The sequence below is a fragment of the Thunnus thynnus genome, chromosome 3 (genome assembly GCF_963924715.1).
Source record: "Thunnus thynnus chromosome 3, fThuThy2.1, whole genome shotgun sequence".
In the NCBI taxonomy this organism is placed as follows: domain Eukaryota; kingdom Metazoa; phylum Chordata; class Actinopteri; order Scombriformes; family Scombridae; genus Thunnus; species Thunnus thynnus.
Genome location: NC_089519.1, coordinates 466,274 through 485,154, shown reverse-complemented (window position 1 = coordinate 485,154; position 18,881 = coordinate 466,274). Strand labels below are relative to the sequence as shown.

General features: G+C 41.3%; 1 protein-coding gene across 3 annotated transcripts in view; it reads right to left on the bottom strand.

Annotated features, from left to right (window-relative positions):
- The window catches only part of ptprdb (protein tyrosine phosphatase receptor type Db), a 151,176-nt gene that overhangs the window by 56,419 nt on the left and 75,876 nt on the right, over window positions 1-18,881 (bottom strand). For all 3 annotated transcript variants that reach the window (XM_067578525.1, XM_067578531.1, XM_067578539.1), the window contains exon 6: window positions 4,427-4,576. In XM_067578525.1, the coding sequence (XP_067434626.1) occupies window positions 4,427-4,511 (85 nt within the window). In that variant the 5' untranslated portion in view covers window positions 4,512-4,576. The remainder of the gene's footprint in view (window positions 1-4,426; window positions 4,577-18,881) is intronic.

Sequence of the window (18,881 nt, the reverse complement as noted above, 5' to 3'; positions counted from 1 at the left end):
TTAACATCACTGTGGACTTTTCTGCAGCGTCACAGCAGATTTATTTTCTCTTGTTTGAAATAATCACTGTCGGGGTTAAAATGACCCTCGAGTGCACAAGTTTAACAGCAGAGAAAACAATTCAGCTTTTTCAGCATTAAATTTGCTGAGTTTTGATCATACCATGACTCATCTGCTTTTAAAAACATTTTTATAAAAGCTGCATAGCATGAAGTTCAAGAAAATCTAAATTCAGGTAATAATAAAGGATTTATAATAACTATAAAACATAGCAGTAGCATATATAGTTAACTGAAGGTCTTTTCTAAGCTGTTGTATTTGGAGCCACATTTTAAATATCTTTGTAATTGTTATTAATTATTAATTAACAATTAATTGATTGGAAATGATCTTTAAAGAGTTGACCAGTATTCTGACCTTTGTTATACTGGAGGCCTCTTCACTCTCCAGTCCACATGAGAAATCATATAATAACCTCCATCATGGTTGTAACTGAGCAGATGTTGACATGTTGACATCAGTTAAAGGCAATAATGTCGACCAGGATCCTGAGTGAGTACCAATCAATCACAGAGACAAAACATGATCCATCCAAGAAAAGAACTTAACTCTCACTTGATTTTGTGTCACACCCTTCACTAATCCCCCCGGGGCAGAAACCTTTGATCTCTGCGACCCTTCCTCTTCATCTCATTCCAGTGACATCCTGATGGTAACTCATCCATCAGCAACAACGACGCTCGCACGGAACCAGATACTTATCGTGATCTAATCTCTTGTCTGCTCTGAGAGCTACACATGCTTACATACATATACATATAAAACATACTCATGAGGACACACATGAACATGTGCCTCTAAACACAAACACACACATCTTTGATACACATGTATTGCAAATTCTCTTCCTTATTATGTTTAAAACAATCATGGTGCTCTATACTTTAACCAAATGGAACCTTTTTTTTTTTCTCTCTCAGGAAATTAAATGCATCAAATATTCTGCAGAAGCTGTGCTTTGTGTGCAGGCGTGAGGCCTCTCACATGGGTACACTGAGATACAATACACTTAAACCTGAACTAAATAATAGTGAAACCACATTTTTCTAAAATGAAAATTAGCTGACAAAATCTACAATCTAGCAAAACACAAATAAAAAAACTAGGCTGATGGCGGATATACAAAAAAATGAGATGCAAAGTGTTGTGGAAGAACACATTTCTTTTTATAGACTCCTGAACTTACCGCCTGAGGCAAAGCTGAATGACACACTCACAGGTAACCCCAGAAGGCTCCTGTCTAAGCAGTTGGTGTTTGTTGCCTTGCTCAAGGGCTCCTGAGGTAAGGAAAGACACGCTGTCATCGTGGAAGATTGACCCAACCACCTCTCAGATTCCAGTTAACCTCAAGGCCATGCGAGTGCTAGCAATATGGTTGAACGTTGACAGGTCAATCAGTCACCACATGAGCCAGTTCTGTGTATCCAGTGTTGTACACAGGCCTCATATGTCATGTATGAAAAGGTCATATATTCTGAGAAAGATGCTTCTGTGTTATTTTACATGAAGCTTTGTGGAAAAAAAGGGAAATTGGAAAAACGCAGCTTTTACAATACATGATGTGATGACATTAAGAGAGCTTTCCTGTTTGGTTTCAACATGTACAGTCTGCTTACTGAAGCACTGGGTTGCACCTCAGCAATGCTGTGGAGTCTACAGTTGTAGTTCAGCTAAAATTTTTATTGTTCCTTCCAAGCAGCGAGTGGAAGGACGACAGCTTGTTGTTTTTGGGGCAAACGAGGGTCAGCAGAAACAACCCTGTTGTTGCATTGTTTCCTGTCGGCCTGAATGACACACGCAGAGATGCAGCTTCTCACACAGGGGGCATCTCACTGCGTACATGGAGCAGTGGCCTAGTTTGCGACAGGATCAGGGCATTACTCTTAATCCACCAGATAGATGTCATATGCACGCACGCGCACACAAACGCACCGAGAAACAAAAATGGTGGTAAGAGAGAGAGAGAGAGAGAGAGAGGCGGGGAGGAAGAGAGGGTAAAAGAGGGAGATGTGAATTTAAAAAAATGAAACAAAACAAAACACGCGTTCACACACCCAAAGCTCAGCGCGCTGCTTGTATTGTTACACCAGCCCCTGTGTGCAGAGTGCACATATGGTGCAGTGTCATGCAAGGTTTCCAACTATGCACATGGGATATTGTTCCATCTGATTGCATCTTAATACCCTCAGTCCACTAGTGTGTGTGTGTGTGTGTGAGTGTAACTTGTGTATCAAGCATATATGTTGATGGTGCTTCTAAACATGAAGAACAAATGATGCTACTGCTCAGACACGGAAGAGTAAAACTCAAATGTAGCCTCTATTTTATAAAATGTTATTATGATTAAAATGTATTCCATTCATTTTGCATTAAGTTTGAGCTAAGATAAACACAACCGGAAGCAATTTTTCAGAGTGCATTTAACGTTTCAAAACATGCGGACATGTGACGAGCGCAAAAGACGTCAATGTCCCAGCAGCAGCCTCTGTTTGAATTCTCAACATTCAAATCTCTGAGTCCCTACTGTTGATATTAAAAGAGGCACTGCACGTCATACACAATGAGATAAAAGAGAAAAGAACAGCCTTTCCTCCCTTTCCCCCCCTCAAGCCCTCTGTCCCTCCTTTCTCGCCAGATTACATGGATGTGCCGAGAAGAGGCAGAGAGCGAGCGAGAAAAGAGCAATGGAGGAAGTCACAGCGAATGAGATGAGGGCAGAGGAAAGAGAAAAATATAGACAGAGGAAACAAAGTACAAATCCTTTCCACCCTTGTCGCATCTGTGCTGCTCCCCTAACCCTCATTGAGGAAGTCTGGGAGCATCATCGTTTTGATGGATGACTGGGCCTTTACTGGCCGACCCTGGGACTTACACAGGGGACGAGAGGGCAGGAGGCTGAAAGGAAAACAAGAGTGGTTTGTGGATGTGTGTGCTTTCACTGTGTACTTTTAAAACATTGCAGGACCGGGAAGGCTGCCTCAAGCCTATAGTTGTGTGGTCACACGCTTGTGTGTAGGCTACGTGTCTGTGTGTGTAATAGAGCTGATGATGATATATGTTCAGCATCATACAACCACAAGCTCAGAGCTACATTTTCCTTTCCACACTGTCCGATACTGTGCATGCTGCATGTTTTTATCTGTTATACAATGTTCTTTTAAATATTTTTACCATAAAATATTTACACTTATGGAGCAAAAGACAACTTCCAGATGTTAAACAGTCTGCGTGGTGAGCTTGACTAATTCTTCTTCCTCTCCATCCTTTAGTCCTCCCACCTTCTGTCTTCATATGTTTTATCCTCAGCTTCACCCCAAATCAGGCTGTTTCATCACCACTGTTATGAGATTCCAATCCTCATTGCTAATCTTCAACCTGACAAATGGACAGTGTAGTCGTGCCTGTACAAGTCCCCCCCCCCCCCAAAAAAAGGTTAATTATGGTTAATGTTATAGTGTAGAGAGATTACAGAGAACGTGGGGGGAAAGACACAAACCAATCTTAATATAAAGACTAAGATGGCATATAAACATGTTAGTCAGATGACGGACCATCGTCTATCTGTGTAGGTGTGTCTTCATCTTGTGTTATGTGGTAGTTAGCCAGAAAAAACAAAAAATATGATAAACAATGTAACGGTGATCTACACGCTGTAGAGAAAGTCACACACTATTTAAATAGCGGATAATTTGATTATTGCTCGCCACGCTCATCACTCCCATCCGAGCCAAATCTAGCAGAGTGCGGAAAATGCAAAAGCATCCAGGCAGACAGAAACAAAAGTGAGACAAGTCAGTCACTGCAGATAAAAGAAAATACATAAAAATATATTCTTGACAGAAGCAGATTATCAGAGATGTGGATAATCGTTGAATCATCAATCACAGAGGTTACTTCATGTTCCATGTGAACATCACAACTAGGATACAACTCATAACCGTGATACTGGTGAGTGTATTCGCTGAAATACACGTGCAGACATATTCGCCACAGTCAGGGATCACGCCCACACACACACACACACACACACACACACACACACACACACACACATATACAAGATAAACACAATCACACAAGCAGTGGGGAAATTATCTGATTTGCCATATGTGGTCTGTCTCTCCATGCCAAGTAATACTGGGATGGACAAAAACAGCTGGCCTTGTATCAAACCTGCTACCCAACACACACTCATACAGTCTCACACACATACACATAAACACACTCACACTCAAACACGTACAGTTGGGATGTGATATCAGGTGAGGAGCAGTCATTCAAACCCTGCGTGTGTGTATTAAAGTTTCTCTTTGTGTGTGTGTGTGCAAATAAATGTATGTGCGTCGTGAGTGTGAAAAGGACTCACAGTCAGCATCAGCGAGGAAGAGGAAGCTGAGGAGGAGCAGGCCTGGACTGGCAGAGTGCATCATGGGATATGTCGACACATGCATGCTGTATCCACCGTGAGCTCACTGCCTCACTGTACAACAGGACGATAGAAACAGGCCCTCACAACCTGCAGAGAGAGAAAAGAGAAGAAAAAACAGTCATTAGAATCGTTCCAAAGTCAAAATTAAGAGTCTGAGACATTATAAAGTCTGTGCACACACACACACACACACACACACACACACACACACACACACACACACGCACACACACACACACACAGACTTGAAGTGTGTGAGTTCCCTCTAGGCCTTACACTCCAGTTATGCAGCTGCCTCTCCTCTTCTCGCTTCATTAGGACCATACACTCACTGCCGGAGGTGTGTTTTGGTGTGTTCGTGTCTGTGTGTGTGTGTGCGTGTGTGAGGAGGGAGTTCACAAAGTAGTTGATGAGTTTCAACTTATGTCAGACATTTAGCATTAAAACATCAGCTGGCTTCAAGAGTTCATTTTTAAAAATCTTCCTATTGAAGCAAAAGCCTCAATTTGTCTGCTGTAGTTTTTACCCGTTATACAATCTACAAAGCAGACGGCACTTCAATACCGGATTTCTTCCCAATGTGCGTCAAAACTGCATGATTTCAGATTGATGAAAAGGAACGAAGGGCTTTAAGATGGAGAGGTTGATGGATGGGGCGAGGGACTGATGGATGATGGGGAGATTAAAGAGGGAGGAGACTGACTGGTGTTATCTGCTGGCTATGTTGCACACAGTGTTGGATCAACATACAGCTCAATGTCTCTATCCTTTCATCCTTAGCTCGCTTCCTTCCTTCAGCTCTCCTCGTCTCCCTCTCCTCTTTTACTTTCTTTTTGTAGTTTTCTGTTTCTTTGACTCCCCTTTCCCTCCCTTCTCGTTCATCTTGTCTTTTACTATTACGCTTTCGTTCTCCTTTCGTTCAGTCAGATGTTTCGCCTTTTTACTCTCTCCCTCTCTCTCTCTCTCTCCATCCATCTGTCTGTCTGTCTGTCTCTCTACCATCTGTAGTGCCTGGTGTGGGTGTCTGGCATTAGAAGAGACAGGCGTCAGTCTGTGTGTCAGAAATCTCACAGCTCAAATCACATGACACAATGAGACATGGCAGATCACTGCTGCTGTCCAGACACTGACAGTGTTGAGTGAGAGACGCTCGAAGTGAGTGGAGGCGAACAGGAGAGAGAGAGAGGCTGTTCAGATATGTAATGTGCATTTTTGCTTGAATGAATGTGTAGGCCTGTGCTGTATGTGCATGCATACAGGCTAGTTCATGCGTACGTTGATGCCTCTGTGTGTGCATGCATGCGTACGTCTGTATATTAAGACAGACTTTGCCTGCACTGAATTGCTCGCCCGTGTGTGTGTGTGTGTGTGTGTGTGTGTGTGTGTGTGCATGCAGACGTGACACACAGTTGCATGCACACATGTACATGTCTATTTTTGCCTCTGTTCACCCTGCATGTCGTCTAATTTCTACATGTATGTGTGTGTGTACGTGCATGTGTTTGTGGGCTCTCCAAAACTGGACAGAGTCATCATCATCATCATCATCATCATCATCATCAGCAGCAGCAGCAGCAGCAGCAGCAGCAGCAGCAGCAGTCTTAATCCCCTCCACTCCTGAACAAACCATCTGATTAAAAAAAGACAAGGGGCGGGGGCGGGGGTGGGGGTAGAAGAACGCTGGAACCCAGAGCTCTTAGCATCCCTGCAGCCAAGGCAGCAAACAACTAAACCCACACTGGATTTTCCACTTGGTTTGGTCTGAAACAATTGCTTTGGGATAACCTAGATCTCTCCCACCACAAATTGAGTCCTCTGCAATGTGATTTACACTACTACAGTAGATAAGTGCATAAACTCCAGTATCTACTGGATCTACTCAAAACACAGAGCAATAACAGATTTCAGTTTTTTCTTTGATTTTTATTCAGTTTTGGATATTTGAGCTCGATTCCAGGTTTAAGTTTAATTAGTTTTTTTGTTGTTCAGAGTTATTTTACTTTGGTTTTTCATTCTTTGTTGTTCTTTTAAAGCTTTTCTTTTTCAACCAATAGATTTTTGTTTAAGCACTCCTTTTAGTTAACAATATCAACATTGATGCAACCTTTACATACTGTATTTATACGGGATAATTGCTGGCGCCGTTTAAAATGCATGCTGCTAATACACTCTATTCTCAATAGAGCTTTCATGTGGATATTTGTCTAATTAAGCCCACGTTTTTGCTGCAAAATGAATACAAACATTAAAAGGTAAACCGCTGATAAAGGAGGGCATCAGTTTTGTTGTGTGCGTGTGCAGGTGTATGCGCGTGCCTGTGTTGCGTGTGGCAACTAATCACTTCGAATGATTCAATGTCACTGGAAAAGCCTGCATTATTTAGTATCTCACTTCACAGCATGTCACGTTAATTAAAGAGCTAAGATAACAGGGAGAGAGAGGAGGGAGAGGAAAAAGAGAGAGAGAGAGAAAGAGAGGGAGATGAGAAAAAGGAGCATGGAAGGAGAAGGAAATAAACGGTAAACAGAGCTACTAAACGGAGAAGGAAAGAGACATGGGATGTAAAGGAGACAAAAAGGAGATAACCTGAGCCACACATACAAACACACACATGCAGCCAGGTAGTCACCAGATTGTTGTCGCTAGTATTACCGAGGGCCTAACAGAAAGCCTCCCTCGGTGCCGGAGCTTCTGCTGCTGCTGTGGATCACAGTCGGCTCGAAGCTATTCACTTACATTAGTCTCTATCACTCAATTATATACTGTCTGTCTGGCCGGGCCTGCAGCCATCAGTCACACTTATCTGTGGGATAGCTTCTGACAGAACAAAGACTGACTCAAAAGACTGATAGACAGGCTTGTGTTTTTTCACAGGACAGACAGGAGGACGCATGTGGAGAAGGGAAGGAAAGAGAAGTTGAGGAAGAGTAGGAGAGGATGGAGGAAGAGGAGGAAATGAGAGAGAGGGAAATGTCGTAACAGAGTTTGTAATAACTGTTGGAAAAATGTGTTAACTTGTCAAAATGTAATATGATGTCCCTCCGAATGCTTTAAGAAAATGTAATAAATCTAATAATGTAAGACTGTAATACTTTAATCATTATAAATAGAAAATAGGTTTAAATATTTTGAAAAAGCTGTAACCATAATACTTAAAAACTGCCAGTTACATAAACATCAGAAAAAAAACCCAATTAATGATAAGTTGCTGTTACATTAGCTGGCTGTTTATTGGATTAACAGCATTGATCTATGTTTGCCTCATTTCGATGGTCATTTTATAACATTTTGTCATTTTGTTGTAGTTTTTCTATTAGTTGCTGAAGAGAAAACAATTTATTAAGTGAGGCTGAAAAGTCGTGAGACGGGGGAAGCAAAAGTGGACAAAAAAGAAAATTAAAAGACAGAATGAGATCTAAAAATGGAAAGAAAAGAAGAAGTAAGTGTGGGCGGGTGATGAGAGACGGACGGGGCAGACTAGATGGTGAAGGCATCGTACAGCTGGAAGGGACGCTGAGAAAGATAGAGACAAAGACAAAAGACAGATCCTGAAAAGCATAGCTTAAGGCAAACCGTGTGCCATGGAAAAGAACACTGATAATCCTAATTTGATTTGATATTCCCAAAGCTGAGCCACCAAATGCAATTACGCTTAACTTATTCTATTTGTCCTGTTGAAATAGGCAGACTGACAGAAATGTCAATGTAGAGACAATTTGTGTTTGTTGCATCATCGTGTTGGACGAAAAACCAGATTCAAGGCTAAGAAGAAAAAACAAGATACTCCTCCTTTCCATTAAGAAAAGCAACGAGGTCACACAAACGTGTTAACAGTTTTAGACATTATATTTAGATGATCATGTTTGCTTTGATTCATTTGGACTCATGTGAAAGCTTTCAGTCAAACTCTGGTGCCAACTAATCTACTTCCAAGCAGACTCTGGTGAGGATCTTTAAATCCATCTACTGATGGTGAGCTGTCCTCTCACCATATCACTATCCCCTTTCTAGCTTTTGGTCACTATTCATGATAAACTCCAGAGAAGATAAAACGATGCAGGATGACTTGCTGTCAGTCACTACAGTTTTCTTTCCTCCATGTGGATCCATGCAGCACTGACGATGAAGGACGATAGTCACGAAAACTGTCCAATCAGTGATCAGTCAGCTGCCAGTAATAAGCCATTGTGAACATGAACCCGAGCAGGCATGAAAGTGACCTCAGTCTCGTTTTGGTCTCACAGTATTTTACTCAATCTCAAGATCTCAAGAGCTTCAGATTTTATTTTTGACCTGTTGAATCCATCATGTTCCATCATGTTTCATTTGTGAATGTGTTCTAATATGCAAAATGAGTAAAACTGTGTCATCTAAAGAATTTAAATTCTGGTCTCTTTGTTCAATTGAGGTGATCTTAACTACAACAGATGTTTTGTTTATCTAACAACTCCTTAAACTGATACTAGTTGAGCTACCAAAAAAGAATAAGACGCCGCCGTGTCACTCACAGAAGAGTCTGCAAACATTCAAGCGTGCTCATAGCGGATAGATAAGGAGCAGTATGTAAATAAGATGTGCAAAAATGCCAGCAAAATATAACAGTCTCTCTCATAGCACAACAAACAAAACATAGCTGGAAATGGCTTGAAGGGAGAGTGTTTGTTTGATGTATATGACTACTGAGCATGTGTGCACACATGCACTCGCACACATGCTGATTACCAGTGATCTGTCGTCTCCCCTGCCACACACAAACAGACTCAAACAGACTTCAGAAGTAACCCCTGAGCATGTTTTCAAGAGAAACGTTGATCTTTAAAGGAACACAACCCAGTGTCAGTGTCTGTGGGGACAGCAGTTGATGACATCACACTGTGACAGAGGTTTTAATTGCCTCTGCACTGGGTGACTCACCTACATTTGGCACCCAGGAGCAACCACTGTATGCACTGTACTCTGATGTGTGTGTGTGTGTGTGTGTTAGCATGAAAGAGACACAAGGCAAGGGAGCGAGTGCTACAGTAAACCACCTCTTTAACCTCTGCAAAGAAGCTGGTATTGCATGGATGGAAAGAGACACATATAGTAGATTACAAAGCTCAACTTCATATCCTCCAGATTCATATGTATGCATGTTAGTATGCAACAATTTTACATCTACCAATTACATTTTGGAGGAAACTTTTCACCACCTGGATGAAGTTTTTTACAACCTACACTGCCAGAGTTTACTCATGAGCTAATCCCATTCGGTTCACACATGCCAAGTTAAGATACCGGTTGCGGTTAGGAAGCTAACACAGCTTGTTTAAAGTCCCCCCACACTCAAAAATGTGTTTTTCTTCTTGTTCCTTCAGTTGGATGTTTGAGCTTCACTGTGCAGAATGATAGATGTGCAGAGTTTGACAGTGGAAGGCTGTTTTCACAATTATCTGCTGAAGGGGAAATAGTTTCTCTGTCACCTTAAATCTGAGTTCAAAGCATATACATATGAGCATGACTGGTGACATCACAACTAGTTCGGAGCCGACTGTGGTCTTGATTGATTGGTTGATTTTTTTTATGGATTATCAGACACAAAAAATAAAAATCCAAAGGATAACATTTTAAAGTGAAAACACTTATTTCCAACATGGTCCCAAGACGTTAAAATACAAAAACACATGAAGAAGAACAAGACATCCGACATAAAAACCAAGAAAAACAATCAAGAAGTCCAAGAACACATCATCACAATTTAAGACAATTATTGCGGTCCAGTATACAACTTACACAGCGTGATGTGGAAACTTGAAACCTCCACTGCACATAAACTGAGAATCGTGTTTTCAGTGGGAGTAGTATGACACATCTCGTGTCCAGAAACATATTTATGGAGAAGGAGTGGATGTAAGTTTAAGAATCTTTAACAAGGTACTGGAACTTTTTTGTTCAAAAACCATGTCTGCCATTAATTAGTATTCAAAGCAGAGTATTTCTATTTGTCTTAAAATACGTCTGGAAGGGATCTTTAAGGTTAGTGAAAGATCCAGTTTGTGGACTCAAGTCTGGACTGGAGACTTGAATTGGACAGAACTTCTGTTAGATTTGACTTATTTATGACTCGACTCCCGAACGAGTTTTACTTGACTTGTAAGCAAAAATTGTCGAATTCTACTCTACAGAAATCTTGAAACAATAAAATATAAATGAGACAGAGAATCCTTGCATAGCACACCTTGAATATTTCATTATTATGCATTGAAAGAGTTTCTTTAAACTATATAAAACACTGTAAATTCAGCTTTGTACTTCAAATAATAATCATTGTTACACACACAAAAACAAGTATACATACATACCTACATACATACACACACACACACACACACACACACACACACATACACATACATATGCATGATACATAGACAAGAAGTAAAGCACATGACCAAAATAAACAAAACTAAAAGCAAAGAGAGAGTATTTATAAGAAGGCTAACCTATAGAAATGAGTTTTCAGCAGCCACTTAAAACAAACCACAGATTCAGCAGATTTTAATGGGGAAGGCTGTTCCAAAGTTTAGGAGCCACAACCGCAAACGCATGGTCACTTCTGGATTTAAAATAGGAGTGGGGAACAGATAAAAGGCCTTGATCAGATGATCAGAGTGGCCAACAGCTAGAAAAGGGGCTCAACAACTCTGCTATACTGTATATGCAGGTGCCAGGCCATGCAAGGCCTTGTTCATCATTAGTAAAATTTTGAGGTAAATTCTGCTTTTTACTGGAAGCCAATGAAGGGAAACAAGAATTGGGGTGATGTGGGACTGATGACTAGTTTTTGTTCACAGCCTAGCCGCTGCATTTTGCACCAACTGAAGACGAGCTGGAGAGGACCGAGTAATGCAAGTAAAGAGGAAGTTATAGTAGTCTAAGCTAGAAAAGATTAAGGTATGCACTAGAAGTTCCAGGGTTTTGGCTCATAGCATGGGTTTGATTTTTGCAATATTTCTCAACTGAAAGAAACAAGACTGAATCAGCTTAGTAACACGAGGTTCACAGTTCAAATGTTGGTCAAAAAGGATACCAAGACTCTTAGAGGCGGTCTAGATGTTGCTAGTGGGGGGGCCAATATAGTGACTGGACTCCTTAGTAAAACAATCAGGCCAATCACAAACACCTCAGATTTATCAGAATTGAGATGCAGGAAATTTTGAGAAATCCAATTCACATCAGAAGCTAGTCAGTCATGAAGGTTATTGAGGTTATTTGGTTTATCCAAGACGTAAAGCTGCGTATCATCAGCATAGCAATGGTAAAAGATACCAGTTGAGGAGTGAAGCAGATGGCCATCAGGTAGCATATATAATGAAAACAGAATAATTTCAAGGATCAACACTTGTGGGACCTCACATAGGACAGGAGCTGAGGAAGACACATCATTTTAATGTGAACATTGAAGTGAAAAACATTTGAGTGCAGCACCAGAGATACCAACCCACTTCAGTAGTCTATCACTTCATCAAATGGCTTGATCAGTTTTGTCAAAGGCCGCAGATAAATCAAGTAAAACTGAAATGAAATATTTACCTTTATCTGCACAAATAAGAATGTCTTTAGTTATTTTAAGCAGTACTGTTTCAGTGCTATGTTCTCAACGGAAGTCAGATTGAAATTTAACAAGGCTACTGTGTCCTTCACGTAGTTGGAGAAGCTGGTGATCAACAGCTTTTTCAAGAATTTTAGAAATGATGGGAAGTGGAAATGGGCCTGTAGTTAACTAAGGAGAGGGAAGACACTGGCTCTCTATGCAATCAGAGGAGAGAGATTGATTGACAATAGACAGAAGGCAGGGGGCAATGACTGTCAGGACCTCTTTAAGAAATTTAGCTGGACTTCTGTCTGCAGTGCAGGTCAATGGACGCATATAAGAAACTGTACAAGAGATCTTGCATGGAAATAGAGTTGAACTCAGGCAGCAGAACATGGCAGGTAACTCGATCAGAGTGATAAACTCTACGGTTGAAATTTGATCTGAGTCCACTGATCTTGTCAAGAAAGACATTTATAAACGTCTCACAGTCATCAGAGGAGGTGACAAGAAATCCAGAACGAGCAGGATTCACAAGCTGATTAATAGTATAATGAAAAACCGAGAGTTATGCTCGTCATTGTTGGGGCCGGTCTGATCTTATTTGGAGCAACGGTATCAAGAGCTAAAGAGCTCAAATCAGTAAACCAGTTAACAGAGTTATTAATATCGGAAAACTTCAGAGAAGAGAGCTGAAAATCTAACTGCAGAGTGCTCATTAAAGATGCGAGACTATAGTTTGTTTCTGTCAACACTGACTGTAGAACCAAATCACAAATTACATGTTTGTGATGAGAAACTAAGCCAGACATATGCAGGGAGTTCAGAGTCAGACCAAGCGTAAAAACAAGCTCAAGGGTGTGCCCACAGTTATGTGTGAGGCCAGAAACATGTACAAGGTTAAATGATTTTGCAGTGTTTAGAAATTCTGTGGCTACGGAATTAAATGGATCATCTATGTGAACATTAAAATCACCAACAGTGACGATCTTTTCAAATTTGAGAACAACAGATGAAAGCAGATTGGAGAAAGCAGTAGATAACCACACAACACACTGGGATGTCATTCTAAATTTTAAGTTATTAGTTCGAACTATGAAAAGATCCAGCAGTAAATGGGACACAGTTGAGGTGATTCTTATAAACCAGTGCGATGCCTCCACCTCGACCTGTGGAACTTGGGCCATTCAGAAAGTTATAGTTAGGTGAGCAGAGCTCCACCAGGGGGCAGCAGTCCCCTGATTGGAGTCAAGTCTCAGTAAGACATAAGATATCTAAATTTTGTGAGAGGTAACAAAGGCACTAAGAATAAAAGAGTTTTTTGACTGCGATTGGGTTTTGAAAAGGGAAAAGACAACTGGAGAAACGGACTTTGGAGGTTGAGGCTTGCAAGAGAAAGTAATCAAGTTCTTAAGCCTGGCAGCAGAATGATGGTGAATGAAGCATTTCTTTTGTCTGTTCCTACTAATCACAGGGATAGAGAAAAAGGAGGTAACATTTAAAGATATGGCTGGGGAACTAGGCTTGTGATTGCTCAAACTAACAGATCTGGAGTTAGAAGGGTTAACAAGAACATGAGAGGTGAAACTCACGGGGCCTCAGGTTGTATAACTTTTGTAGTTTTTTGATTCTACTTTGGGTGTAGAGTCAGCTCAATGTTTGTGGACAAAAGGTGGGATCCTGTGCGGTTAGGGTGCAGACCATCATGTTTAAAAAGGTTTTACCGGTTGAGTAAGGAGGTAAAATTGTCAACAAAGGGAATGCCCCTTCCCAGGCAGTAGCCCTTCAACCAAACATGGAGTTGATGTACCTGGCCAAAGCAGGAAGTGGGGAGTGAGCCGGAGATGACACACTGTTCACCAGAGTCTAACACTTAGTCAATGAATCTGACAAAATCCACTCTGAGTTTCTCGGACTGTTGAAGTTTGGTGTCATTAATTCTGGCATGAATAGCAACAGCGGAGTCCCGTCTACCAGCAGGTTGCTGAAGGAGCTGTAAGGCAGCCATGATGATGTCCTGGATGAAGGCACCTGGGTAGCAAAACGTTTGCATTTTGGAAACCACCATGTGCCAGATCATGGACGAGCCGATTACCAGAGCAGAAAGAGAGGCAGGTGGCCATCAGCAATGACACCCTGGCTGGACTGCCTTAAAGGCAGGAAAGGGCAGGAGAGGATAAGTGCAGGTCAGTGAAGCCAAGACATAAAAGACTCAAATCTTTGCAATTTGCTGATGCAAACTTGTGATTTAGCCTTGCTCTAAATGACATTAAACCTGAGTTTGACTTGCACCAAAACACCTATAAATAACTGTGATCAATGTCACACTTGCAATCCCACTGAATGTAATCCAGCCAGCATTATATCTTGCTTATAACACAACAGATACATGTTAAATACTCACATATGAACCGAATTTATTAGAAACTGTGTTACTGCACCATTTGCTTGACGAGATTCTAGTGATCCCTTATCTCCCCTTACATAGCTGTGAGAACAAATGACCAAAGTAGTTTTCACGGGGAGATGAAGCCCCCAAAACTCTGAGAAGTCATTTGAGTCGGCTTTCCGGACAGTGGCAGAAACAAGAAATCAATAAGACAAACTGAGAGGAGAGGAAGGGAAAATGTGATTGATTGAGATGAGGATTTAGGTTGTCTGGCTGTACTCGACTTATCACTTCTTCTGCTTCCCCAAACACTCTGTCTGCCCTCCCTCCCTCCCTGCACACTTCCTTTCTACCTTCTTTTATTCCTCCAGCCTGACCGTCCTTTCTCCATCTCCTTCCATTTTTTTCTTACTCCACTCTCCTCTCACCAACCCCATCCTCTTCCTATCACTTTCTGTTTTGCTGTCTCTCTATCTCCAAAGGCCCACACAAACTATTATTTATCTTCAGTACTTTTTCATTCTTCAGTTGTGTGAGTCTTGGTCTCACAAATATCTCCCTTCTCCCTGAGAAAAGCAGGGCACTGGAATGTCAAACAAGCGCACTATTTCTGATTCCTTTGTATCCAAAATAGGAATTCCATGAATCGTGTGCACCACAGCTAAAGTCTTCTCATTTTAAATTCCTTCCATTTCCATTCTGAATACATTTTTTTTTTTAAATTTCTATTTCAAAGTTCATTTTGCAGGCATTACTCTCTTTTCTCTCTGTCCTATTCCCTTAATGTTTGAATGCAAGCCTTTCCCAAAAAGAAGCTCGGTCCTTTTCAGCGACTCTTTGCATGAAAGCAGCCTGGTCCCAACACATGAAAGATGAAAATCCACATTGTTACGACATTGTTGAATAATGGCCAGACCTTGACGACGGCAGAATCTGTGAGCCTGCCTCGACGGATAATGTTGAATCAACATTTATATATCACAGTAAACATTGTTTCTGTTGATGTAACAGATGAGGAAAACCCAAAGACAACGCATTTGCATCCGTTTATTTCAGCAGCAGTAAAGCTGATAAATACTCTGTTTCCTTTCTTGGCCCCAGCAGACACAAACACAACGATACATCCCACCAGCTCCACACACTGCTTGTGGACTGTTGCCTTGAGGCAGGTAATTTGATCGCATCAATAGCCGTCAGAGCGCAGCGCCACAGCGCCTACACTCTCTGACTGTCCATCACACAAAAAGTACAAATACCTCCCACTACTACTTTCCATCTGTCACCGTTCATTTCACCTCTCTGTCTGACATTTTATGACAGAGTATCTGAAGTGTTTAAAACACACCTGGACGTGTTTAGTGTCTCTATTAGCAGGGCAGGATTACATCAGCCTTTAGCCAGTGGGTGGTTCCAGTTTTCCCATTATGATGATAAAGTGTCCCAAATAACACAGCTGAAGAGCAGGCTGAAAAAAGTGAAAACTGTGCACTAAGCAAAGTGCTGAACGTGGCCAATCGAAGGGTTAAGCCAGCTGTGACTAACAGGCCCACACTGGGCCTCTATTGGACCATCTCTGGCAGCCATCCATGCTATCGAGAGAGAGAGAGGTAGACTGAGAGGAGTGGAGTGAAGTTGAGTGGATTAGCAAGAGGTGGGGGGATGACAACATGTAATTACCTATTTACCCAGCCTTTAGTGGAAACCTCATCGAAGACTAATTGAGCGGTGCATTAGAGCTCAGCAGGACTACAGAGGAAGAGATGGAGGAAGAAAGTGAGAGAAAGATGAAAGATGAGAGATGAGCACCAGCTGGGGGGCAAGACGCTTAAAAAATGGTGAAGTAAGAAAGAACGGATGAGAGGAAGGAATGTAATGTAATAATGTAATTTGGTCAAGTGCACGGCGATGTCACTGCGTAACCGGAGCTCTTACATAAACTATTTAAGTAAAAGAAGCAAAACCACAGTGGAAAAGTACGCAAACATGTTTAAGTAAGAGAAAAAGTCCCACTGCATCAAATTCTACTTAAAAGTAAATAAGCATCAGCAGCTAAATGTAGAGTAGAAATGCTCAGCTGATTAAAAAATCTGTTGGACAGAAAAATGTCAAGACTTTTTGATGGTTCCAGAGCCTTAAATCTGATCATTTGCTGCTTTTCCTCGCTCTAATAATAAGCTGAATATCTTCTGGTTTTGGATTGTTGGTCAGACAAAAAAATCTATTTGAAGATGTGGCCTCTGGGGAACTGTGATGGACATCTTACACTATTTTACTCACCACATGATTCATTTCATCAAGAAAATAATTGGCACATTTATCGATAAAGAAAATAACTGGATCAATTTTCCCTTTCAGAGAGCTAAATGTTAACATTTAAGCAGCATTTTTAATTTCTATGTGGTTTCAGTGACTGCTGTAGATCTGTCTGTTGGGCAATTTAAACAATAGTGATACATTATATTTTATTAACTTATTTTATGCTTTGCTAGTAAAATCTTTATGCAAAGTACTTTAACTTGCACCTACAGCCATCAGATAAAGATAACGGAATAAAAACTACAGTATCTCCCTTTCTAATGTAGTGCAGTAACAATATAAAGTCTCGTAAATGGAAATATTTGAGTATAAGTACTTCAAAAAGCACCGATGTACAACACGAGTAAATGTAGTTGTCCATGTGCGCCTCCATGTGTGAGTGTGAATGTGCGTGTGAGTGTGTGCATATGTTTTTGTGTTTCTCATTGTGGCCATGATACGCCCTGCCTCCAGCGGCATACAGTAGAGAGCCTTTAGTGCTGGGGGGAAAGTGGCACATCGGAGGCAGTCATCTCTGTAATGTGTTTTAGTTCATGGATGGATGGAGGGAAGGATGGATAGATGGATGGATGAGCCTGCAGTATGCTTACGGTGTGACTGCTGTGGCCCTGTGACATGCTACACCTACTGTACAGTAGGCTACCGGGGCTGGACACACATCAGGAGCACGGCTGCTGACACACACACATACACACATATCTTCTGATCTGGCTGGCTGGGTGACCTCCACGAGCAGGTGGAATACAGCAGTAATAATTTACAGGCCTTGAGCGGCTCTCACGTCAAATAAAATATGGATTTCCTTCAGCCCAGAAGCGGGCTAACCCTTCAATAACTGGACCTTTTATCCACATGCTGCTCCAGTTATAACCCATCTCCCACATCCTCTTCCTTTATATACTATCTAAACTGAGTGTTCAATAGGTTGCGGTTCTTAAGTGTGAAATAGGCAGTCCTTTACCTTCCACTCCTTGCCCTGTTAAGAATGCACTTCTAGCACTCTAAGGCATTCACCTGTGGTCTTATGCTTGAGGTGAGCAAGCAGACATTCACAGAAACTGCTACACACCAGTGTTGGGTTACATTGCTTTAAAAATAACACATGACGTTATAACATTACTGCAATTAAAAGGTAACTTGTTATGTAACAATGTACTTCTGTGTTACCAAAAATTAAAAACCCCTTTGCGATTCCTTGCGCATGTTGGTGATATATATTATGGTGATCAGTACGGAAGGAGAGACAGGAAGTAGTTCTCAACAATATCAACCCTTCAGAAACAGTAACGAACACAGCTGTGGTTAAGAAATGTAACATCCAACTCACTCATGGTTCAAACTATAAACCAGCACAGAAATGATAATTACCAACATAAACCACCATGTTCTGAACAGACACATCACAAACACTAACAATAAGTAACATAAAACAGCAAACTTAACAAACTACCCAGTCCGGCACTAGGCATGATGGGAAATGATGGCTGTCGCTACATTACGATCGGGTGCATTAACAGAAAACGCTTCAGGGATTTTCTTTTATTGTGGCAACAAAAGGAACAGATCCGGTAATTAGTGACAGCCTTCATTTCCCATCATGCCTAGTGCTGGACTGAGTAGTTTGTTGAGTTTGCTTATGTTTTATTAGTGTTTGTAATGTGCTGGTTTATAGTTTGAACCATTAGTGAGGTGGCTGTTACATTTCTTGACCCCAGCTGTATTTTGAGTTCCTGTTCTCTGAGTTGTATGTCAATAACAGGGTGACGTTACTGAGATCCCTTCTTGTCTCTCATTCCACACAGCTCGCCACAATAATGTCATGTAAATAATGGATGTTTATTTGAAAAAGTAACTGATTACTTGAATTTCAAAACTAATGTGTTACATTACTTGTTACAATGAAAAAGTAACCTTAGTAATCTAACGCGTTACTTTGCAACCCGTTAGCCCAACACTGCCACACACACATCCAACGCACCACAATGACTGAGTGAACCTCCTGTTTTATATAAAGGAGGAGGAGGAGGAGGAGGAGGAGGAGGAGGAGGAGGAGGAGGAGGCGGCGGCAGAGGAACCACGCAGTAGTTCACCAACCCTGCTTCATGCATTCATTG